This window comes from Pelodiscus sinensis, chromosome 3 (genome assembly GCF_049634645.1).
Source record: "Pelodiscus sinensis isolate JC-2024 chromosome 3, ASM4963464v1, whole genome shotgun sequence".
NCBI lineage: Eukaryota > Metazoa > Chordata > Testudines > Trionychidae > Pelodiscus > Pelodiscus sinensis.
The window spans coordinates 94,463,971-94,489,810 of record NC_134713.1 but is presented as its reverse complement, the minus strand read 5'-3'; the positions used below and the strand labels follow the sequence as shown (position 1 = coordinate 94,489,810).

The window sequence follows — 25,840 nt, the reverse complement described above, 5'->3', positions numbered from 1 at the left end:
CTGGTAGGATCTAACCAGGTAATTTTCCATGGAAGGGTGGAATATAGAAACAAAGAATTACTGCCCAAAAGGAAGTTCATTTAGAATACAAAGTTTTCAGTCTCTTGTTCTTTGACACACCCAAGAGAATAACCTGAGACACCAGATGGAAAAAAATCTTCCCTGGCTTGGAGTTTTAGCCAAAATAAGAACAGTTTTAGGGTAGGTTTGCAATAAATTTCAGTATATTAGAACTAGCTATTCGTTTTCTTTTATTTTAAATTTGTAGTTTGCTCTGCTCTCTTTTCACTTGCAACCACTTACATTTTACTCTATGTCCTTAATAAAATTAGTTTTATTTACTATCAAGCCCAGTGTAAATAATTGTTACCTGGGGGAGCAATCAGCAATCCTTCTTTTCATTGTTAAAGGGGGCTTGCTTGAATGGTCTATTTGGGATTCTGATCACATTTGGATGGGGCAGTTTCCTGGATGCTATGCCTGAAGCAGCAGACTTATTCAGTGTCTGCATTGCCCTTTGGGGACGTGATCTCAGCTCTCTGCCTTAGCTGGGGGAGATCAGGAGATCTGGCCCAGCAGGATAGGTGGTGTGAAGCTCCAGAGAGCTAAAAGGTGAGTGTCAGTGGTTTCATCAGCACACCGGGAGGCAGCCACAATAGGTCACCTGTGACCATACTCTGTCACACCATTGATACAGAAAAATACAAAACAAAATTATGCAATCAGTGCTAAATTCTTCTGGTGTTGCTCGAACAATGTATTGAAAATTGGTCAGACATTCTAAATAACAATGTAATGTTTTACAAAAATAATCAATGATCAATTTTTTATTTACTCTTATTAAAAAGATATGCACTTACACATGAAACAGAACATTAAAAAACATTAAAACAACTAAATGGGCTTTATCAAAACTAACTAAACATGATTTTCATTAGGATTCAAAGTATACAACCATAAAAACCCAGGAAATTATTTTAAAGGAAAAACAATAAAACAGATGCAGATCTTGACTGGAATCAGAACTCAGCAGTACAAATCACATTTTCATTCAGAAAATAAATTCATTGTTGAACAATCAAAGTGAAGGATTTTACAACTCGAAATAACTTTCATTGCTTTTCTAAACCAAGGATAAAAGAGAGAGTAAATCAAAGGATTAATGGCAGAGTTGGAATAAGCAAACCAAAACGTAATGTCATAGACAAGACCTGAACTTGTGAAGCTGAGGAAATCATTAATTATTACAATTATAACATAAGGTGACCAGAATGCCAAAAAAGCTATCACAGCTATGCCCAGAGTTTTAGCAGCTTTTCTCTCTCTTTTGGCAACTCTGTCACTGTAATTAATAGATGACTGGGTGTTGTTGTTCATAATTTCTATCATTCTAGCTTGTCGTTTAGCCACAGCAAAGATCCTGCTGTAAAGTGCTATCATAGTAAAGAAAGGTATTATAAAAAGTAGAAAGGATACAACCACCCATGTTTTGCTGAAGTAAAGCTGACAGCTCCCAATACAGGAGGGGGTATTTAGGGATTCTTGCATTCCTTTGTTATAAGCGCCAATATATACTATAGAAAAACTGTATATTAAAGAAAATGTCCAGGCAGCAGCTATGAACATGCCTGAAACAGGCACTGTGAACTTAACTGGATAAATTAAAGGGTTGTTGACAGCAACATATCGATCAACAGAGATGAAACACAAGTGAAATATTGATGCTTGACAGAAAGATAGGTCCAAACAACAGTGAAATCTACAGAATGTTTCCCCAAAATACCAACATGTTTCAACAGATCTTACAATGCTGAAGGGCAACACAGTCAGACCCAAACCAAAGTCAGTACACGCCAAGGAGGCAACCAAAAAATTTGTAGGTGAGTGAAGCTGTTTGAAATAAGCAATTGAAACAATTACCATTAGGTTTCCACATACAGTAAGAATCGTTAACAAACCAAGCAGAATATACAATGTTATTCGGAGTCCAGAAGATAATGGTATTCTATAGCAAGATTCATTCATGTTTTCAAAGCAGTATTGCAAATCTTCCTTTTCCAAAAAAGTTGAGTTCATTATTTATCCTCAAAGTCTTATTTTTGAGCTTCTGAACTGATGTTTTTGATCTAGGAAAGGTAAAATATGCTTCTGTTGCTAACTTCTGAAAAAAAAATGTGGAGATCAATAAAGTAACTCGACAACCTTATTCTGAACACAGAAATTAAGATTAATTCAGAAAGTTAAAAAAATGTAGAAATATAAGATCTCAAAAGCAGCAGATTTTTTCTGGTGATTTAAAATAAGAAAAAAATAAATTATTGGGATTATCGTATCTGGATTTATGAGTCATTCTTACTTGATTTTCGCCTGCTAATTCCTCATCTTCTGAGAAACTCCTTTTCATAAATTGATTTTACAGGCTATGAAGCGAACACTGGAAGAGGCTTGCAATTTATATTAGTGTTTTCTCCCCTGAGATTCTTGTGTTGGAGTTAATTTCAAAGCCTGTTCACTCTTCTCCCAAAGCAAAATGAATGAATCAGAACAGGACTCACTGATCTTTCCAGATAACTAAGTTCCTGTCATGGAAGATGGGAACACTAAACTGAAAATGAGGCACAAAAAATGTTAAATTATGTGTGAGAGAAAACAATGATTTACTATCACAACTTCAAGTAGCTATAGACTATTTGTCATAAATCAAGAAATCTCCTTTCCACCTATATTTAAATCGGGATTAGTCCACATTAGAAATTTAAATCAGCATAACTACATCACTCAGGGTCCACATCCCTGTGAGGTGTAGGTAAACTGATTTAAATCACCATATAGACACCACTTCTGTGATAGAAGAATTCTTCCATTGGCCTATCTACTACCTGTCCTATGCTGATCTTTTCACGGCTGTTTCACTGACGTAGTTCTGTCTACACATAAAAGCTATGCTGCTGTAGTGTATTAAGTATAGACATGTCCTTATTCTTATGCCAGTCTTCAGCCCCTATCCTGCAAACACTTATCCACATATGAAGCTCTTCTTACATAAGTAGCTCCACTGAGTTTAACAGTCCTAGGGAATGTCTACACTACAGCACTAATTCGAACTAACTTAATCTGAATTAGTTAATTCGAACTAAGGTAATTCGAATGAGTGTATCTAGACCTAAAAACTAATTTGAATTAGCGTTTTGCTAATTCGAAATAGCATATCCACATTGAGTGGACCCCGAACCGAAGTTAAGGCTGGCCGGAACCAGTGCTGGCAGAACATCAGGTTAGGACTTAGAGCGTGGAGCTGCTGCCTCATGCTAGCCGAGGGCTGTGCTTAAAGGGACCCGAGCCCCACCCCGGACAGACAGTTCTCAGGGTTCCCTGCTTGCTTGTCTACCTCGATGAGGGTCAGCAAAGCTATCCTGTCTTAGAGTGCCGGGAGTGCCCTCACTCGACACATCACAGCACTCGGCCATCACTCCTGCTGCACTTGCCGCAGGCTGCCATCCGGGGGGGGGGGTTAATCGGGGGGCTGTCACGATCCAGGAGGCCCTGAAGAAGAGCTTCCACCCCAAGGAGCCCACAGAGCCACCCCAGTCTTCCCCATCGGGGGCTCGTGCCCCATTCCTCCCTCACCTCCTTCCACTTACCCCTTCCTAGCCCCCCTTCCTGATGTACAAAATAAAGGACACGTATGGTCAAAAATAGAAACTCTCTTTATTTAACAAAATGGGGGAGGAGGGGATTAACCTCTGGGGTGATTGGGAAAAGGAGGTGGGAGAGGGGAAGAGAGAGGGTGGAACAAGGGAGGGGGAAACCTGGGAGGAGAGAGCTGGAAGGGGGAAGCCAGGGGAAGAAGGAGGTGAAGTATAAAACTATGGTATGCTATATCATCAGTACTGTGTACAAATGTGGTCTCCTCACCTCAAAAAAGATATTTTGGCCTTGGAAAGGGTTCAGAAAAGGGCAACTAAAATGATTAGAGGTTTGGAACAGGTCCAATATGAAGAGAGGCTAAAGTGACTGGGACTTTTCAGCTTAGAAAAGAGGAGACTGAGGGGGGATATGATAGAGGTATATAAAATCATGAGTGGTGAGAAGGTGAATAAAGAAAAGTTCTTCATTAGTTCCTATAATATAAGGACTAGAGGACACCAAATGAAATGAATGGCCAGCAGGTTTAAAACTAATAAAAGAAAGTTCTTCTTCACACAGAGCATAGTTAACCTGTGGAACTCCTTGCCACAGGAGGCTGTGAAGGCTAGAACTATAACAGAGTTTAAGGAGAAGTTAGATAAATTCATGGAGGTTGGGTCCATGGAGTGCTATTAGCCAGAGGGTAGGAACGGTGTCCCTAGCCTCTGTTTGTGGAAGGCTGGAGATGGATGGCATGAGACAAATGGCTTGGTCGTTGTCTTTGGTCCATTTCCTCCGGGGTATCTGGTGCTGGCCGCTGGCCACAGACAGGCTACTGGGCTAGATGGACCTTTGGTCTGACCCAGTACGGCTATTCTTATGTTCTAAGCTCAGGGCTCAGGGTCGGGGGTCTCACTGGAACAACTTGATTTTCATGCAAACCTGCTCCTGGGTTTGCATGTGGCCTTTGGTGGCCAAGCTGCCAGCTATCCTGCCCTAGATGGCCGCATTCCTGTGCCTTGTACAGAGGTCATGGACATTGGAGGTCTCCCCCCAAACCTCGATGAGGTCCACAATCTCTGCACTAGACCAGGCGGGCGCCCGCCTCTTGCGGCCCCGGGTAGGCCCCTGGGAGCCGCCAGCCTAGTCCTGGGAAGAGGCGGATGGCTGGGTGGCAGCGGGTGGCTGGCTCATGCTGCGCCAGGTGCACAAGCACTGGCACAAGCACTGTAGCCAGACCGTGCCCCTTTAAGGGCTCCAGGGCCGAGAGGGGGGCAGAAGAGTTTCCCTCGTGGTGCCCAGAGTGGCCACCAGGGCAACCTGGGAAGGGCTAGCCTCCAACTAGTTCGAATTAAGTGGCTACACAGCCCTTAATTCGAACTACTTAATTTCAACTAGGTTTTACTCTTCGTAGAATGAAGTTTACCTAGTTCGAATTAAGCACTCCGCTAGTTCGATTTAAATTCAAACTTGCAGTTTGTATGTGTAGCCCCTATTAAAGTTAATTCGAACTAACGGCTGTTAGTTCGAATAACTTTGTAGTATAGACATACTCTTAGAAAGTACCCAGATTTCACATCCTGATTTGTCATTGGCTGAGAAGATCAGTGGCAAAGGCTATATCTGCACTGCGAGGTTTTTTTTCTGAAAAAGATATACACATTGGCTACGTCTAGACTGGCATGATTTTCCAGAAATGCTTTTAATGGAAAAGTTTTCCATTAAAAGCATTTTCGGAAAAGCGCATCTAGATTGGCAGAACACTTTTCTGCAAAAGCACTTTTTGCAGAAAAGTTTCCGTGGCCAATCTAGACATGCTTTTCTGCAAAAAAGCCCCAATCGCCATTTTTGCGATCGGGGCTTTTTTGCGGAAAACAAATCTCTGCTGTCTACACTGGCCCTTTTGCACAAAAGTTTTTCAGAAAACGTCTTTTGCCCGAATGGGAGCAGCATAGTATTTCTGCAAAAGCACTGACAATCTTACATGAGATCGTCAGTGCTTTTGCGGAAATTCAAGCGGCCAGTCTGGACACAGCCCACGTGAATTGCAATGTGCGTACCTTTTTCCACTTGTTTTTTTTTGGAAGAGGCTTTTTGAACATTTGGCCCATCTGCACATGGCCAAATGTGGGAAAAACCTCCTCTTTTGGAAGATCCCTTATTTCTCATAAAATGAAATATGGGGTGCCAAAAGAACACACCTGCTTTTTCGAAACTGTTCTGAAAATACAGACATGTTCCCTAGACTCTGCAGTCTAGACATAGCCAAAAAAGTGCTGATGGTGTTGGAAAGATAGGCTGCAATGTTCTGTTGCTATGTTAACAATAAAAAAACTTCATCAGAACATTTTGTAACTCATCCTGAAAAAAAAATTCAGGCTCTTCAGTGTAACCCAATATATTACATATGGTGCCTTCCAGAATGAATTGTATTCTTTAATGCTTTTTGTAGAGCTGGAGCAAGAGAAACTTGGTTATAGGAAAGGTAAAGAAACTTTCCCTCTGACAACATAGTGAAAATAAATGTGTAATGATTCAGATAGATCAGATGCCACCTAATCACGCAAGTATCTGGAGATACAAAAGAAATTGAATCTGGTTGAGAAGTTCCAGTAAGTATTTGTAATGGCACATATGAGAATCTAAAAGCCTGCTTCTCCACATTGTCACACCAATTCGATGCACTGGCATTACACTGCTGACTGGCATCAAATTGGTGTAAACGAATGGAGGATAGAACCCTAAAAGTTGTGATAAAGCCTAACGGCCATGAGAGTTTACTGGGCTAGAGACAGTAGGGGTATGTCTACACTACAAAGTTAATTCGAACTAACAGCCATTAGTTCGAATTAACTTTAATAGCGGCTATACATACAAATCGCTAGTTTGAATTTAAATCGAACTAGCGGAGCGCTTAATTCAAACTAGGTAAACCTCATTCTACGAGGAGTAACGCCTAGTTTGAATTAAGTAGTTCGAATTAAGGGCTGTGTAGCCACTTAATTGGAACTAGTTGGAGGCTAGCCCTTCCCAGGTCTCTTTAGCCTCTCTTCATATGGAACCTGTTCAGCACTTGGGGATTACAGTGAATGAGAAGCTGGATATGAGTCAACAGTGTGCCCTTGTAGCCAAGAAGGCTAATGGTATATTAGGGTGCATTAGGAGGAGCATTGCCAGCAGATCCAGAGAAGTGATTATTCCCCTTTATTCGGCTCTGGTGAGGACACATCTGGAATATTGTGTCTAGTTCTGGGCCTCCCACTATAGAAAGGATGTGGACACACTGGAGAGGGTCCAGCGGAGGGTGACCAAAATGACGAGGGAGTTGGAGCGCATGACCTATGAGGAGAGACTGAGGGATTTGGGTTTGTTTAGTCTGCAAACGAGAAGAGTGAGGGGGGATTTGATAGCAGCCTTGAAGGGAGGTTCCAAAGAGGATGGAGAGAGGCTGTTCACAGTAGTGACGGATGGCGGAACAAGGAGCAATGGTTTCAAGTTACAGTGGCGGAGGTCTAGGTTGGATGTTAGGAAAAACTATTTCACTAGGAGAGTGGTGAAGCACTGAAATAGATTACCTAGGGAGGTGGTGGAATCTCCATCCCTAGAGGTGTTTAAGTCTCGGCTTGACAAAGCCCCGGCTGGGTTGATTTAGTTGAAATTGGTCCTGCCTTGGACAGAGGGCTGGACTTGTTGATCTCCTGAGGTCTCTTCCAGTTCTATGATTCTATGATTCCATGAAATAGACTGACTGATTGATTGGAAAATGTCAGTAAAAATGATTTGGTTTTTTTACATACATAGATTGGAGGAAATACGTTATTTTTCCCGTTTAAAAAAATGGTGTCAGCAATTTCATTTTGAAATTCTAGCATCTTCATGGTTTTTTAGTAGGAACTTGAAATCTGGTAGTATGTCAGGGGGGATGGCCGTCTGCCATGTGCCTTTTGCCATCTCCATGAAAATTCACACAAATTAGGCCATGTTACAACTCTTTGAAAATCTTAGTTCACACATATTCACTACGGCTACGTCTAGATTGCATCCCTTTTTCGTAAAAGGGATGCAAATTAGACGTATCGCAATTGCTAATGAAGCGGGGATTTAAATCTCCCCCACTTCATTAGCATAAAAATGGCTTCCGCTTTTTTTCGGCACGGAGCTATGGTTTGACAAATTCTCTGGTTCAGCTCCTGTAAGGTCCTGAGAGTTTAGGACTAAAGAAGTTCTATCTGTAGAGACTTATTAGTTTGTCAGCTAACTTCCGAAGATTCCATCTGCACTGGGCATTGTCTGTCCCTCACAACTCTTATTTACTGACCATACTTCATATGTGACATTCCTAAGCAATGATTGAGCATGTACCAGCTTATTATTGCAAGGCCCCATGGAACTTCCTCAGAAATTGCTCCTCATAGCAGCCAGAGGCAGGTGTGGCATAAGACACAGGCACTGAGAGCAGGGAAACTTTCTTTCATTGGCAGGCAAAGAGGAGAAGTGAGCAGCAAGTTACCTGACTAAAGAAGTTGATTCTATTCTTGCCTCTGCCACAGAGTTCCCTGTGTGATATTGGGCAAGTCATACAAAACTTTTCACGCTAATTGTGAGGTCTTCCTTTTCTGGGTGTCTATCCTGAGAGACTTCAGGTCTGATTTGTGTAGTGCTGATAACTCATAGCAGTGGTTTTCTTCAATGAGAGCAAATAAAGTGCTATAACATGCCAAATGCAAACTCAGGTCACAAGCGTGCCAAAGAGAACTCAAGTAGGGTATCCAAAAATAGGTAGGATTCTGTGCACATTATCAGTATATTTTGCCTACCATATAGGCACCATTTATACTACTTTAAACCTTTCTCCCAATCTGAGCAAAATGTATATAGGACAGCATAAGGCCTACCAACTGCTTATGTTCTCAACATAGGGTTTAGGTGGATCTTGAATAATACATAGACTTTAGACGCCTTCTCCACAGAGAGTTATTTCACCTGCTCAGAAGAATTTATTTTCTTTTTTTTATTGTTCCTCACTGTCATCAAATCTATCTCTATCTCTATCGATGGATATTAGAGGGTGTCTGTCTGTCTGTGAGTCCACCTGTCTGTGCGTCTGTTTGTCTATTTGTTCAAGAACTGCTCCTAAACCATCAGAGCTGGGATCACCTATTTTGGTATGCAGTTTCCTCTTGCTGTAACTTAAACCAAGCTCAGGGTTTGGTTGTGCCTGGAAAACAGGAAGTGCTGGGAATCGGACTATTTCCCATAACACGGGAAGGAAGGGGGCAAAGAGAGAAGGAATGAAAAAGGGAGGGGCATTGAGAGGGGAGAGACGCAATGCTGAGAGCCTAGATCTAGACGACAAGCTTCTTTCGAAAGATAGCATCTAGACTGCAACCACATCTGCAACAGTCTGGATGCTCTCTTTCAAAAAAGACCTGTTTGCATTCAAGAATGCCTTTTTTCGAAAGAGCTCTTTCAAAAAAAGGCACTTTCTCGTAAAAAGAGGTTTACCGCGGTCAAAAAACCAGCCATGTTCTTTTGATTTAATTTTGAAAGAATTTGGCAGCAGTCTAGACAGAAGGGAAGTTTTTTTCAAAAAAAGGCCACTTTAAAAAAAAAAACAAAAAAAAACCCTGTAGTCTAGACACACCCTCTGTGGCTACTGGGAGCAGCTGCAGCACCAAGAGAGTGGCCAGCAAGGCTCAGGCTCTGCCATCTCGCCTGCAAACATACCAGTAAGGAGCCCCCTTGCCTGAAACCTGGAGCCTGCCCTCTCCGCCCACCCCAGAGAGCCTGCCGACATGGGGGGCTGCTAGAGGAGGGAGCAGTCCCTGGAGCCTAGTGCCTCCCCACACAGCCTGCAGTCTGGAGAGGAGCTACTGGGGGGTCAGTCCCCAAAGCCTTGCCTCCCCAGACAGCCTGCAGGTTGCGGGGGGGGGAGAGGAAGCGCTGCAGAGGGGGCAGCCCCCGGAGCTTTGCCCCCCACACAGATAGCCTGCAGACCGTGGAGGTAGGGGACGCAGGAGGCGTGGCAGCCTGTGAAGCCTTGTCTCCTCCCTCCCCCCCCCCCCCGACTGCCTGCAGGCTGCAGGGGAGGGCATCTGGGTGGGATGCTGGCAGGGGAGTGCTGTCCTGGCCCTCTAGGAGGAGTTGCCACCAGGACCATTCATTGTTTTTTAAAGTTTTTTCAGTTACAGATTGACATGGCTGTCCCTCTGATGCTTTTAAACCCAGTTCTGTCAATCATGCCCCTTGGGCCATGTGTTCAGATTGACAGAGTCCCTCTGCCTCATTAGGCTCTTGCAGTAGTTTACCTCATCCTGTGCTAGTGAAAATAACCATCAAACTCCAAACAGAGCAGCTCCTGACTTCCTAGTCAGCTTTAGGGTGTTAACAGCCTGAGCCTTACGATCCTACCAAGCAACTTTGTTATCAGATGAGCTCTCCCCTCACAAATCAGTTCTCCAGTCTTTTGTCCAGGGTGTTTCCTTTTGGAATTTAAGACCACCCCTATTTAATGACCCTCTGTGATTAGGCCTTTGCCACTGCACTTGTGGAATTTCAGGCCAATACATGGAGATAAAAGGACAACAGAGAAGACAAAAAGCTGCACATTCAAAATGAAGTTTGCAGCTTGGTAAGGAGAGTGCTCATAATACAGAGCTCTCATAATCATGCACAAAATTCATAAATTGTATATGTGATTGATACAGAGGTTTTTGGGCCAAGATCATAGGTAACTTCTCTAGTAAGGAGACGTGATGCAAGGCCTGGATGATCAAAGGACTATATTGGGCAACATGCAGGACAAAAATAGTATCTGGAGACAATATGCATGAAGTGGACTTCCTGAGAAATATCTAGGAGAGGTGAATACAAATTCCCCACCTCTGATTATGCAAAAGCCTTTTGAAGCTATACCCTGAGGACCTAAGGCCAATATCAAAGACCCAAGCTGAATAAAGGAAGGGCTGAACTTCTCTTGCTTGTTCTGGTTCTGAAGCAGAGACAGTTATGAACTAGCAGCCACAGGAAAAACTGAAAATGTAGGTTTGGAAGGACTGATGCCAAGATTGGAGTTGAGGTGTCTATGAAGCTCTTTAGTGTGCATTACCTCAGGTAAACTTTCATTGTTTTCAAATGTTTTCTCTGTAATACTTCCAGAGGTGATTTTAAAAATAAAGTACTCATTTTAAATACCTGTCTGGTCACTCATAATTGCTGGCATTTACAGCTGTTCCAAGAGTCAGTAAAAGGCAGGTTCTAGCTTATTTAGTCAGTTCTGGCTTGCTGAGCATAGCTTATTACAAGCAAGGAACAGCACAACCTGGAAAAATCCTGGTCTGGATGTAGAGAGATGTAGGTCTCTTCCCAAGCTGGGTGGTGGCTAAAACTCTGGAAGCCTACGCTCTTGAGGAATCACATAGAGGGATACAGAATAATAGGGTTGGATGAGACCTCAGGAGGTCATCAAGTCTAGCCTGCTGCCCAAAGCAGGACCAATCCCAACTAAATCAACCCAGCCAGGGCTTTGTCAAGCCGATACTTAAGAACCTCTAGGGATGGAGATTCTACCACCTCCCTAGTGCTTCCCCACCCTCCCAGTGAAATAGTTTTCCGTGATATCCAACCTAGACCTCCCCCACTTCAACTTAAGACCATTGCTCCTTGTTCTGCCATCTGTCACTACTGAGAACAGCCTCTCTCCATACCATTTGGAACCCCGCTTCAGGTAGCTGAAGGCTGCTATCAAATCTCCCTTCACCTTTCTCTTTTGTAGACTAAACAAGCCCAAATCCCTCAGCCTCTCCTTGTAAATCATATGCTCCAGTCCCTTATTCATTTTGGTTGCCCTCTGCTGGATTTTCTCCAATGCATCCACATCCTTTCTGTAATGGGGGGGGCCAGAACTCGATACAATACTGGGGCCTCACCAGTGCTGAATAAAGGGGAATACTCACTTCTTTAGTGCTACTGACAATGCTCCTCCTAATGCATCCTAATCACCCTAATATGCCATTAGCATTCTGGATATGTTGACTCATATCCAGCTTCTCATCCAGTGTAATATCCAGGTCCTTTTCTGCTGAACTGCGGCTTAGTCAATCAGTCCCCAGCCTGTAACAGTGCTTGGGATTCTTCTGTCCCTAGTGCAGGACTGTGCACTTGTCCTTGTTGAACCTTATCAGGTTTCTTTTGGCTCAATCCTCCAATTTGTCTAGGTCACTCTGGACCCTATCCCGGCCCTCCAACATATCTACCTCTCCCTCTAGCTTAATGTCTCCCGCGAACTTGCTGAGAGTGCAATCCATCCCCTCATCCAGGTCATTAATACAGATGTTGAATAAAACTGGCCCTAGAACCGACGCTTGGGGCACTCCACTTGATACCGACTGCTAACCAGACATCGAGCCATTGATCACTAACGGCAGCTAGGAGGAAATTTAGGGCTGCCCTCGTTTGCAATAGTAGCTGCATTGGACCACAGCAGACACCAGGCTCAGGATGACATAAATTGCTGCAATCTTGTTCTAATCTTAGCACTGGAATGAGTTTGGCCCCATGTGTTGAAAAATGGCATAAAACAAGTGAAAAGGAGAGAGAGAGAGAGAGAGAGAGAGAGACTCCATTGCAAGATTAATAAAAGCAGGATTGATTTTCTTTGATACATGATTTATTATATATGACCACAATTTCCTCAGCTGTTATTCCCGAAAAAACAATTCAATAGTAATACTCAGATAACACCTCATTGCTGTGGGAACCAGATACATTTGCCTTCAAAAAATAAAGAAATATCTTACAATGAGACCTAGCTCAAACATATGCATGACTGTATATAGTTACAAAAGCTTCAGAGGGGTAGGTGAGTTAGTCTGTAACAGGAAAAATTTAAAAAACAACAAATAGTCTAGTAGCACTTTAAAGACTAACAAAACATGTAGATGGTATCATGAGCTTTCATGGGCACAACCCACTTCTTCAGATGACTAGAGTGTTGGAAGTCCAGATCGAAGAATAAATAAGGGACGGAGGTGGTGGGTGGAGGGAAAGAAGGTGAGGAAGAAAAAAAGACGGTGAGTAGATAAGCTTCAGAAGGATAGTCGAGCGAGTCTGTTAACAGGAAAAAATTAAAAAACAACAGTCTAGTAGAATCTTAAAGACTAAATAGTCACAAGAAAACGACTGTCTCGTGATGAATCAAAATAGTTTGCTTTATGATGTTTTTCAGACTCTATGAACCTGTCAGTGATTACATCCTTTACCAGGGAGAATTCACTTTCTGGGATCATTACTAAATTTCCCTTGTGTTTGCTGTTTTTCCCCTCACTCCACCCCTCATTTCTGAGAGGAAAATGTTCAAGCTAATACAAGTCTGAAGATAAAGAACTACTGAAAGTACGCATCTCTTCCTGCCTGCTGTCCACATTTTAATCCAGGTTGGTATCAGAAGAAATGCTTCTGAAAAGATAAGGCATGCAGACCTTTTCCAACTGCAGGGAAGTCATGGTAGTTTTGCAACTGAATTAAATAGAAAGATCAAACATCAAGGAAATTTAAACAAATAAAAAGGAACAGGTAAAAATAAATTCTATATTATGAGAGAGGAGACACTTTTCAGTAATAAAGATTTTTTGCTACTTGTTTGCTTATTTAAAAATGCCATTGAAAGCTGTATTAATAACAGATATTTTGCTATATTCTAGTATTTATGACCAATTTAGTTAACGTTTTCAGTGTACTAGTAGATATAATGCAACACTTTGGAATTATTGTACTTTGACTCATGTCAACTTTAATTCTCTTTTTCAGACAGACTTAAAATTGGAAGGGGTTAGACCAAACAGTGTCAGTATACAAATGCAAATATTAAACAGACCGGGGTAGTTAACTACAAAAGCACAACATGACTTCAGCACTTCTTCCAAACGATGAAGTACAATACTGCTTTGAGAACATTAATGGATCTTGCTATAAAACATCATGGTCTTCTGGAATCCGAATAACTTTATATGGTGTGCTTGGTTTGCTGACAATTCTTACACTAGGTGGAAACCTCATGGTAATCATTTCAATTGCTTATTTCAAACAGCTTCACACTCCTGCAAATTTTTTGATAGCCTCCTTGGCATGTGCGGATTTTTGTTTGGGTCTGACTGTGCTGCCCTTCAGCAGTATAAGATCTATTGAAACATGTTGGTATTTTGGAGAAACATTCTGTAGATTCCACAGTTGTTTAGATGCATCTTTTTGTTATTCATCAATATTTCACTTGTGTTTCATCTCTATTGATCGATATGTTGCTGTCACTGATCCTTTGATTTACCCAATTAAGTTCACAGTGCCTGTTTCAGGAATGTTCATAGCTGCTGCATGGATATTTTCTTTAACATACAGTTTTTCTGTTGTCTTCTCTGGGGCTAATGACAAAGGGATACGAGAATTAGAAAATGCACTCTCCTGTGTAGGGAGCTGTCAGCTTGTCTTCAACAAAACATGGGTGGTTGTATCCTCTCTACTTTATTTTATACCTTTTTTTACAATGATAGTTCTTTACCACAGGATCTTTGCTGTGGCTAAACGACAAGCTAGAATGATAGAGATTATGAACAACAATACCCAGTCATTTGAAAATTACAGTGACAGAGTTGCCAAAAGAGAGAGGAAAGCTGCTAAAACTCTGGGCATAGCTGTGATAGCTTTTTTGATATTCTGGTCACCTTATTTTATAACTGTAATAATTGATGCTTTTCTTAACTTTATAACTCCACCCCTTGTCTTTGACATTATGGTTTGGGTTACTTATTCCAACTCTGCCATTAATCCTTTGATTTACTCTCTCTTTTATCCGTGGTTTCGAAAAGCAATGAAAGTGATTGTGAGCTGTAAAATCTTCCGGCTTGACTGCTCGACAATGAATTTATTTACAGAGTGAAAACCTATCCGGAACTGAATAGAGCTACTCACATCACATTTCACTGTCATTGCTCTTTTCAATAATATCTGGCTGCATATTTCTTTTTCTGGATGAAATATTGTCATTTCGATTTTATATTTTGTATAATTGTGAAAACAGGTTTATCATATGATAACAGGAAAATGTATTTACACGTACTAATAATGAATACTAAATTATGCTATGAAACAATACCAGAACAACACCTGTTGGTGGTAATTGAGTGACTGAGAAAATAAAATGTGTCTTCAGAATTAAAATAATTCAAAAAAGCATCAAAAATTAGTTTTATAGTGAAATTCATCTCCATTTGTTTGGAAGTACTAATAATACTGAGAAACAGATTGTTTTCCCATCCTTTTAAAGTGTACTTGGCATCATTATTTACTAAATCAGAAACATATATATTGATATTTTACACTCATAGGGTACGTCTACACTACAGCGCTAGTTCGAACTAACTTAGTTCGAATTAGTTAATTCGAACTAAGCTAATTCGAGCTAACGCATCTAGAACTAAAAACTAGTTCGAACTAGCGTTTTGCTAATTCGAACTAGCAAGTCCACATTGAGTGGACTCTGAACAGGGCTTAAGGATGGCCGGAAGCAGTGCCGGCAGGGCATAAAAGGAGGACTTAGAGCATGGAGATGCTGTCTCAGGCTAGCCGAGGACTGCGCTTAAAGGGTCCCGACCCCCACCCCGGACACACAGTTCTAAGGGGTGCCCCGCTTGCAAAGAAGTTCTGGCTTGGAGTGCCCGGAGTACCCACACTGGGCACATCACAGCACTCGGCCATCAGCCCGGCTGCACTTGCCGCAGGCTGCCATCTGGGGAGAGGGGGCAATTGGGGGGCTGCAGGAGAGCTTCCACCCCCAGAAGCCCGCAGAGCCAGCCCAGTCATCCCCATCGGGGGCTCGTACCCCATTCCTCCCTCACCTCCTTCCACTTACCCTTCCCTAGCCCCCCTTCTTATTGATGTACAAAATAAAGATAACGTTTCTTCCAACATTGACTCTGTCTTTATTGAACAAAACTGGGGGAGACTGGGAAAAGGAGGTGGGAGAGGGGAAGAGAAAGGCTGGGAGAAGGGAGGGCAACTAACATGATCAGGGGTTGGGAACAGGTCCCAGATGAAGAAAGGCTACAGAGACTGGGACTGTTCAGCTTAGAAAAGAGGAGACGGAGGGGGGACAGGATAGAGGTCTCTAAAAGCAGGGGTTGGGTGGAGAGGGTGCATTCAGAAAAGTTCTTCCTGAGTTCCCATAAAGAAGGACTAGAGGACACCAAAGGAAAGGACTGGGTAGCAGGCTTGAAACTAGTAAGAGAAAGTTGTTCTTCTTGACAAAGCAAATAGTTAACCTGCGGAACTCCTTGCTGCAGGAGGCTGTGAAGGCTACAACTACAACAGAGTTTAAAGGGAAGTGAGATCAAGTCATGGAGGTTGGGTCCATGGAGTAGTCTTAGCCAGGGGGTAGGAGTGGTGTCCCTGCCCAAAGTTTGTGGAAGGCTGGAGAGGGATGGCACGAGACAAATGGCTTGGTCACTGTCTTCGGTCCATCCCCTCCAGGGTCCCTAGGGTTGGCCGCTGTCGGCAGACAGGCTACTGGGCTAGATGGACCTTTGGTCTGACCCAGGACGGCCATTGTAAGCTCAGGGCTCAGGGTCGGGGGTCTCAGTGGACCACCTTGATTCTCTTGCACACCTGCTCCTGGGTGGCCAGGCTGGCAGCTCTCCTGCCCTAGATGGCCACTTTCCTGTGCCTAGTGCGGAGATCGTGGATGAGGTCCACGATGTCCGCACTAGCCCAGGAAGGTGCCCGCCTCTTGCGGTCCAGGGCAAGCTCCCGGGAGCCGCCAGCCTGGTCCCGGCAAGAGGGGGTGGGCTGGGGGGCATCGGGTGGGTGGCTCTGTGCCGTGCCAGGTGCAGGGTCTGCTAGCTGGGTGCTGGCAGGCTTGCACCTGGCACGGGCACCGTAGTCAGCCCGTGCCCCTTTAAGGGGTCCGGGGCCGGGAGGGGGGCATAGAGTTTCCCTGGTGGTGCCCAGAGTGGCCACCAGGGAAACCTGGGGAGGGCTAGCCTCCCACTAGTTCGAACTAAAGGGCTACACAGCCCTTAGTTCGAACTAGCTAGTTCGAACTAGGCGTTAGTCCTCGTAAAATAAGGTTTACCTAGTTCGAACTAAGCGCTCTGTTAGTTCGAATTAAGTTCGAACTAACGGAGCGCTAGTGTAGCACCTATGAAAGTTAGTTCGAACTAACGTCCGTTAGTTCGAACTAACTTTGTAGTGTAGACATACCCATATATTGCTGACAGCCTATGGATGTTCAAGTGCTTTTGTGATGAGTTAAGTTCCCTAACAGCCATATGGAATGGAGATTATTATCCTCATTTAATGGTTAATAAAATACGCTCCTTTGAAAAACCCAAAAAAAGGGGTTAACCGTCCTGCTGGGTTTTTTTTAAACTGCTGGCAAAACTCCCATTGACTTTTAATGGGAGCAAGAAGAATCCCTAAGGGTATGTCTACACTACCCCGCTAGTTCGAACTAGCGGGGTAATGTATGCATACCGCACTTGCTAATGAAGCCCGGGATTTGAATTTCCCGGGCTTCATTAGCATAAGCGGGGAGCCGCCATTTTTAAATCCCCGCTGCTTCGAACCCCGTGTAGCGCGGCTACACGGGGCTCGAACTAGGTAGTTCGGACTAGGGTCCTATTCCGAACTACCGTTACTCCTCGTGAAACGAGGTGTACCGGTAGTTCGGAATAGGCACCCTAGTCCGAACTACCTAGTTCGAGCCCCGTGTAGCCGCGCTACACGGGGTTCGAAGCAGCGGGGATTTAAAAATGGCGGCTCCCCGCTTATGCTAATGAAGCCCGGGAAATTCAAATCCCGGGCTTCATTAGCAAGTGCGGTATGCATACATTACCCCGCTAGTTCGAACTAGCGGGGTAGTGTAGACATACCCCAACTGACTTGCACATATTCACACAGGAAATGCCCAGCAAGACCAGCCTTTTTTCCAGGGAAGTATTGAGTAGAAATAAGTCTCCTCCATGTGCACAAAGATTCCTCAGACAGGGGAGGGTTCTAGTAATAACAGACACTAAAAGACAATAACATTCTAAGGTGAAATCCAGCTCCCAGTGAAGTCAATGGTAAAACAGTCCTTGACTTTAATAGGCCCAAGATTTTACTCAGGGCTATGTCTACACTGCAGGCTTCCTGTGTAAGAACGGCCATTCCTGTGCAAAAACTTTCAGCGCGTCCACACTGCACGCGTGTTCTTGCTCAAGAAAATTTACAGTAAAGTGTCGGAAGAGAGGGCTTCTTGAGCAAGACCTGTAGTGCTTCGTACGAGGAATAAGCCTTCTTGTGCAAGAAGGCAGTTTGGACGGGCTGCAGGGAGTTTTTGCGCAAGAACTGGCCTCCAGGAAAAAATGCAGGTGGCTGCTTGGATGCTCCATACCCACACTCACAGCTTGCTGGACCCCCCCCCCCCCTTAAAGGCCAGGCACCCTGCAGATGCTGCACAGCAGCACCACAGCCAGCACAGCTCCAATGCATGGCTCTGCATTCACTCCAGCTCTGCAGGCATGTCTGCCCCTGAGCCACCCTGAAAGGCTGGACCCGCATCCCAGGAGCCACCCCAGGGCTCCCAGCAGCCATGGAGGGGCAGCAAGTGGTGTGCCCCATGCTGGTCTGGGGCTGAGATGGAGGCCCTCCTGCACCTGTGGGGGTAGGAGGAAGCCCTCCATGACCCCCAGGCCCAGTGCTGCAACGCCAACATCTTTGACCGCATGGCCCAGGTGCTGGCCAAGCAGGGCCACCGGCCTGGATCCTGGAACAGGTCCAGGCCAAAGTTAAGGAGCTGCGCCTGGCCTATGTGAAAGCCAGTGAGGGCAGGGGGGCAGGAGCCGACACCTACCCCCACTCTGAGTGCCTGCACGCCATCCTGGGGGAGATGGTGGTGGAAGGGCCCTCTCCCATGATGGACACTGGACTGCGCACTCCGGTGGTCAGGCCGTCTGACCTGGAGGAGCAGGGAGACCTGACCACCACCTCCGAGGACGAGGGAGAGGACCGCCCACCATCACCCTCCACCTGAAGCCAGTGCCCAGCAACTGGAATGTCTCCTGGGCCTCGTCCGAGACCAGTGACTGATCCTCCGGTGAGTGTAGCAGTTGTCACTCACAAGGGCGGGGGAGCTGGGTGCCCAAGGGGGGGGGGAGTGTCACTTGGGCAGTCCCAGCTGCACACCATGCAGCAATACGTAACACATGCTACCTTGTGCAGCCTGACTGTGTGGCACGTGGACTCAGCAGGCAGCTCCAGGGCACGCTGGGGATCCTGATGCTCACACATGTCCTGCCCAGGGGAAGGCAGGGGGAATGCCAGCAGGAAGGAGCCAAGCCCCAATGGTGCAGGCCAGACCCCACACATTCCGAAGGGTGCCGCACACAGTACACAGCCATGCCTGCCCATGTGACACAGCAGCTGTTCCTGGGAAAAGCACAGTGAGCCAACCTTGTGAGTGTGGCCCCCACAGAGCCCCTTGGCTGCTCCCGGCCCCTAGACTGCCCCTGAGGGAATCCCCCCACTGCGGCCACACACTTCCCTGGGCTACTTATCTGATGGCTGGGGGCGGGGGGGAGAGGAGGGGAAGCAGGCAGCCCGGGGCCTCTGGCCCACTGAGTCTTGCTGCAGGGACACTACACTCCCAGTGGCCCTGGCTCCGTCTCTGAGGAAATCAATTGACAGTAGTCCAAGAACCCAGACCTCATCTGCCACACTTGCTCCCATGTAATGTAGATGTGTACTCAAACATGACTACAGCATCATGGTGTATGCTCACAGTGAGAAGAGTAGAAACCAGTTGCTCTACCTTTGGGAGTGTACACAGTGCTAGACAGACAGACACAGCATGCCAAGTGGCTAGGACACAGACAAGGGGTCTTCATTCACAGTGATGTGTCCCAGTGTAACAATCCATGGAGGATCACTTCACTCCCAGGATTTTTAACTAGTCCTTATGTGAACAAACACAGGGGATTGACTGGGCCCAAGCCACATTTGTGTGGTGTCATGTGAGGCTCAGGGAGGAGGGCCCGGGGCTCAGGGACACTGTGGGCAGGGCTGACTGACCGCCTCGCTGTCTTCTGTGTTCTCTGCAGCGGGACCAGCCAGGAGTGAGTTTCAAATTCAAATCCCAGGCTTCATTTGAATCGAACGAGGAACGAGGTGTACAGATAGTGCGGAAAGGCTTGCTAGTTCGAACTATCTAGCCCGTGCCGCGTGTAGCCACGCGGCACGGGGTTCGAACAAGCCGGCATTTAAAAGTGGCGCCGGCCGGCTTATGCAAATGAAGCCCGGGAAATTCAAATCCCGGGCTTCATTTGCAAGTGCGGTATGCCTACATTACCACCCTAGTTCGAACTAGCGGGGTAGTGTAGACATACCCCTTCAGAGCAAGCAGCACATGTAGCCATGACTTTCACTACTTCAAGTTCCATCGGTGCCAGTTTCAAGGGGCACAAAAGAGCACCAGCATGGAGAGTGCAGATCTTGGACCTCATGGAGGCATGCAGGGAGGAATCCATTCCCCCTGAGCTCCGAAACTGCAGAAGAAACACCAGTATCTATGTGAAGATAGTAAAGTGACCAATGGAGAGAGGATACTCGAGGGGCTCCCAGCAGTGCTGTGTTAAAATAAAGGAGATGATGCAGTCCTCTGACAAAACTAAGGAGGCAAATGGATAGTCTGGTGCATTACAGCAAACATGTCGCTTCTACAAACCAGCTGCATATGATCTTGGGGGGGACCCGACCAGCTTCACAAGCCTGACCATGGAGTCTGCCCAAGATACTCAGGGCAGCAGCGTGGACAGTGGGGAGGAGAAGGGCCAGCTGACGAGTGGCGAAAGCCAAGAACTTTTCATCACTTTGGAGACAATCCTCTCCTCCCAGGGAATCTCGCAGTCGGGTACTTCTGGTGTGTTCCTAATTTTTTTTCTTGCTATAAGTGGGTTAAGGCAATTGAGTGTTGTATGTGGTATATTCTATGCATACACAAAATGGAGGGGCCCAGAACAGCTTGTTCATGTGTCTGGAGATGGAGCATGAATCCTCCCTGAATATCTCCATGAAGCTCTCATATAGGAACTCTTTGATTCTTCTCACAAAGTTTCTGGGGAGGTCTGCCTTATTCCATTCTCCACAGTAGGACACCTTCCCATGCCAAGCCAGCAGTAAGTGGTCTGTCAGTACGTGGTGTCATTGCAGCACAAAGCATTGCTGCATAAGGCCCAGGTTTCAGGCCACACTCAGTCAGCATCAGCACCCTATCACTCTGTGTGATTTGGAGAAGACTGATATCTTGCATGGCAATCTGGATGAAGGAGGAGGGGAAGCTATTAACTGCTGCCTCTGCTGCTAGCAGGGCTTCAGCCTCTGACACCTCTTCCCTCCCTCCTGCTCTCCTGCTCATAAGTTCCTTCTTCTCCCAGGAGGCAGGGTGTAGCAGGAACAGAGGAGGGAAGCTGCGTGAACCACTGCCCTGCCTCTGCCATCCCCACCTGCAGTGTTCTGCCCTGGCAAGCCCCTTGCCATGCCTGCCTCCAAACCACATGAGTCCAGATGTTCCCTTGAGAACTTTGTTGCTTACCTGCTGTACACTGGCCACTCTAAACATGGTTTTGGCCTTGCACAGAACACATCTTCATTATCTTTAGAGAGACCTTCACTGTATGTTAACAGATTAGGTTTTAGGCTCCACAATGTATCTCCTGTAATGTGTACCCTTGTAACTTTTCATTACAGTAGGGTCAGCAAGGAGCTTGCTGCATACTCCCCTGGCTCCAGCAGCTGTCCAGCTTGCACAAATCTGCGGGTGAAAATGGACAAAGGAAGACATGTTTAAGGAACAAACTGAGTGGAGGCATATGTTTCCTGAGGAGATGCAAATGGTGTGGTAGGAGAGGATAGCAGAGTGATAGGAGAGGAGACTGCGCAGGGAGCAGCATGCGAAGAAACAGGAGAATGTCTTTTCATCCCTGCTGCCTGTGATGGAGCTCCTGGCAGAGAGGAACCCTCCCTACCCCATGTAGAACAACTTTCCCTTCTCACCCAGTCCCATAGTTTCTACCCCCCAAAACAAGCAGGGGGTATTCAAGGGCAGCCTCACACTCAGACTCTAAGGTCTCGGAAGGCAAAAGGCTGCCCTCACATTTCTGATACCCCTCCCCATTTCAGGTCCCACCATTGACTTACTTTCTTTCCCTGCTGTCTTCCCTAAATAAAAACACATGATCTCTGAACAACAGTCTCTTTATTGCTTGTATTTCAGGGCTGGGGTGAGAGATTACATGCAAACATACAATGCAGGGGAACCTCATTGAGAGCAACATGCATGACTCTCAAAACTGGCCATTCATAAAACTTCCTTTCAAAGCCTTTCTGATTTGCACTGTCCCGTGCTGTGCTCTCCTTATCACCCTGGTTGGCTGCTCAAAATCTCTGGCTAGGAGTTCTGCCTCAGCCCTCCATTCTCCTGATGCTTCATTTGCAGTTCCCTACATGCTCTATGACAGAGCAGACAAATGTAGTTAAATGTTGAACCAACATAAAGCAAATGTTTAGATTCAGGACTATCACAACATTTTATTTTGATAGAACAAGTTGAAATAAAACATTGTGTTATTTCCAAATCAAAATTATGCTGAAGTTTTCATTCTGTAAAAAGTTGAGATGTTTCAGCTTTTCATCAGTATAAAAACAAATGTCAACTGTCAAAATTTCCCAGGGGCCAGAAATTCTGACTTTTGATCAGCTTTACTTTTGAGCTGGACTTCTGAGCGCTCTCTGTTTTCGAGAGAGGACTATGGATAGGAGGGAAAGAGCTATTTCAGTGAAGTTGGGGATAACATTTCTCACTGTAGCCATTTGGGCACTCAGGGTTAGTGAGGATCCAGTTCAAAAACCTCTTATGTGATGGTTTCCATCAATGGTGATGTTACTGCAAAGCCAAGTTCCCCAGACTCTTTCTCACTACATCTTCTGTTGAGTCCTGCATTCCCAGGACAGAAGGCACCATTGCAGTCATCTAGTCTGACCTCCCATAGGACACAGGCTAAGTTCCTTCCAGGGTACACACCTGCACAGCTGCACACACAGAATTCTAAGCCCACCCACCTCCTCACAGAGCCACATAGCAACACCCACTTTCCTGCTGGACCTGGAAAGTGAGTGGTATAGCTGCTTCGGCGGCCAGGGCCACGTGGAAGGAGGCTGCTCTGGTGGCTAGGGTTGGGGCTGGGGCCACATGGTAGGGGCCTCCTGGCAAGCAGCTGTTCTGGCTGCTCCAGTGGCCGGGGACTCATGGCAGGTGGCTGTTCCGACGGCTGGGAATGGGGCCTCATGGCGGGTGGCTTCTCTAGAGGCAAATAGGGAACAGGGCTACATATCAGGTGGCTGCTCTGGCAGCCAAGGTTGGGTGCTCTCATGGCCTGACAGCTGCTCTGGTTCCTCTGGCAGCCAAGGTCACGTTGGGGGCAGCTGCTCCCACAGCTGGGGAAGGGGCTACGTTGGGGGGAGGTGACATCTTTGACAGACGGGGATGGGGGCCACGTGATGGGTAGTCACACTGGTGTCCAGAGCTGCTTAATGGGAGACTGCTCTGGTTCCTCAGAGAAGCCAGGCCACGTTGGGGGGCAGCTGCTCCAGGTCTTCCAGCAACCGGGGCTACACTGGGGGGTAGCCCTAGTATTTTAAGTATAGGTAGAAGTGTGAAGAAACAACCATACTGTTGGATGATTATGATTCAAGATTCAACTTTTGCACACTTTAGATCTGTAATGCCCAAGATCTCTAGTTCATCTTAATAAATTCTATGTTGGTAAGTGGAAGTTTCTCTTTGCATATCTTATCCCTTTCTTCTGCCATTTCACCTTACTTATTTAACTCTTATGCCTATAAAACTTGTGTAGCCATTAGTGAAAAATAGCTGCAAACTAACGTAACCTTTTGCTGTAAATGCTTTATTAATACAACAATATATGTCCATAATATTTTGAATACCCTCTAGCCATAGTTACACTACTATACTGAGGAAAGGAGAAAAAAGCAAGTTGAACTATGCTACTCAGAATCAAATAATTTCAGTGCCTGTTTTTAAAATTAAAAAAATAATTACGATAATATTAAATTAAATATTCTCCATGGGGGAGGGGGCAGAGACGAGGAAGCAACCATTTCTTTCAATCACAGAGAACTTTATAAAGGAAATGCCAATCAAGAAATCACACAAATGGAATCTCCATAAAAGAGCATAGGTTTTGTCTAACAGCAAGCCTGTTATCTGAACATAAAAAGGCCCTTCGTAGTAGAAGAGAATCTGCTCCATTTAAAGGTTCAGTGTATACTGTGATGTAACTTAGGTGGGGACCACCTGGCAGAGACTCTGGGAAGTCACCATGTGGTCCTGGCCCCAGCTCCAATCCTGAGGAAGGACTAGAGCTGAGGCTAAGGCCGCATGGTGGCTGCTTCTGAAGTGGGCTGCAGGGCAGCTGCTGGAGCCTGGGCTGTGGTACAGCTTCTCCTTGGACTGTGATTCCTTGGACTGAGTGCAGCTGTCCCCGCTTGCTTGCATGCTAACGTAGGACTGTAATGCATTCTAAGACACCTCGTCACTGTGACTTCCTGCAGGTAGGATGTGTACATACAGCCAAAGAACACAAAGCTGTGTGGGGAGGGGAGAAAAGGGTGAGACCAAAGACCCAAGACTGTTGTTAATCAGACTACTAGTGCGTGTGCAGCAGTAACACACGCCTTCTTTGCTGAGATGCTTTTCTGTCATGAATGTTTCCAAGACAGAAATGGAATAAAGAAATCATGGGGGAGGGAGGGAGTTTATATGTGTGCAGTGCTGCCCCTTGCTGGAAGGGACTGGGATAGTATGACGTGGTCATAGGGCACAGGACCTGGTTCTGTTGAATCCATGCTGGAGAATGAATAGATGTGGTAATTGATGCCATGCTAGTCACAGAACATTGTGCTATGGGCACTGCTGGAGCTCCACAACAAGGGACCAGAGCCCCATGATGCCCAACACTACAGGCCCAGTACAAAAAGCCAGCCCCGGCCCAAAGAATTGCGTATCAAAATATTCCCATGTCCCTAATCCTTCCACAGGGAAATGGGCACTGATCAAAAGGATGGGCCAGTCTTTAGGGTGCTGCCATGGGACTTTGCAGACAATGGTATGGGGGTGAGTCATTTAACCTCCCTGTGCCTCAGTTTCCCCTCTGTACAGTTGTGAGGCCATATGCATTAGTGACTTGTGAGGTGGTCAGATATTGGAGAGAAGGAGGGTGATTGTGAGTTCCTTGGTAGGAAGAATGCATGTGTCCCAGTGAGGCTGGGGGGGGGGGGGGGGACGCTATTAACACAGGCCTTGTAAACCTGAGCTCTGATGCCTTCAGGAAAGAGTCACACTTACCTCTGTTGATGCAGCTTCTCCCTCACCTGGCTATGGGTCTCTTTCTGTAGATGAATAGTATTATAATGTTTTATAGAAACTTTGTATTAGTCATTTCATAATGTCTCATAGAAACTTTGTATTGTAATGTCTTATGGAAACTGTATAGGCTTCATAATGTCTTATAGAAACTTTGTATTAGGTCTTTTCATAATATAGACACTTTGTATTAAAACTTTTTATATTGCTATGGTTCTTAGGAATAATCAAGGTAAAGAAAATGTCTTTGTACTAGAACGATGGTCTCCAACATTTTTACATCCAAGATCACGTTTTAAATGTCAGGGCAAGCCAGAATCTACCCCATCCCTTTGCTGAGACCCCACTCCTTCCTTGAAGCCCTGCCCTCTCCAAACCTTTCCACAGACTACCTGTTGCTAATGAAAACTCACCATTAATTACATAAAGTAGCCCAATGTCTGAGACTCTGTAACACTGTAACATTTTCTCTTGCCTCTGGGCGGCATATATTATCATCATATATTATATATATATAAAAGCCCAACGTCTGTGGCTCCGTAATGCTGACTTTGTAACTCTGTAACAACATTTTCTGTTGCCTCTGAGTGGAGCTGTTGCCTCCCGCTGTGGCATTCGGCTGACTTCTGCACCGCTCACCTGGGCCGCCGCACAGGAGCAAGTGGCGCAAACGGCCGTTTGGGCTTCACAGTCCCCATGCAGCATGGCCATTTGCATCGCTTGCTCCCACATGGCGGCCTGGCTGAG

At 45.6% G+C, this 25,840-nt stretch overlaps 2 protein-coding genes across 2 annotated transcripts; one reads left to right on the top strand and one right to left on the bottom strand.

Annotated features, from left to right (window-relative positions):
• Positions 1 to 1,047: 1,047 nt before the first annotated feature.
• LOC142827629 (trace amine-associated receptor 7a-like) lies at positions 1,048 to 2,076 on the bottom strand. The gene has a single exon (XM_075923164.1). It carries the CDS (start codon positions 2,074 to 2,076, stop codon positions 1,048 to 1,050), a length of 1,029 nt encoding a protein of 342 aa, XP_075779279.1.
• An 11,452-nt stretch (positions 2,077 to 13,528) lies between these two features.
• Positions 13,529 to 14,557, top strand: LOC102451156 (trace amine-associated receptor 9-like). Its single transcript, XM_014580146.2, has one exon. The coding sequence runs from the start codon at positions 13,529 to 13,531 to the stop codon at positions 14,555 to 14,557; it is 1,029 nt and encodes a 342-aa protein (XP_014435632.1).
• Positions 14,558 to 25,840: the final 11,283 nt, after the last annotated feature.

What these genes read in the sequence shown, in the direction of transcription:
- LOC142827629 (XM_075923164.1), bottom strand. Translation starts at nt 2,076, where the DNA reads ATGAACTCAACTTTTTTGGAAAAGGAAGATTTGCAATACTGCTTTGAA.
- LOC102451156 (XM_014580146.2), top strand. Translation starts at nt 13,529, where the DNA reads ATGACTTCAGCACTTCTTCCAAACGATGAAGTACAATACTGCTTTGAG.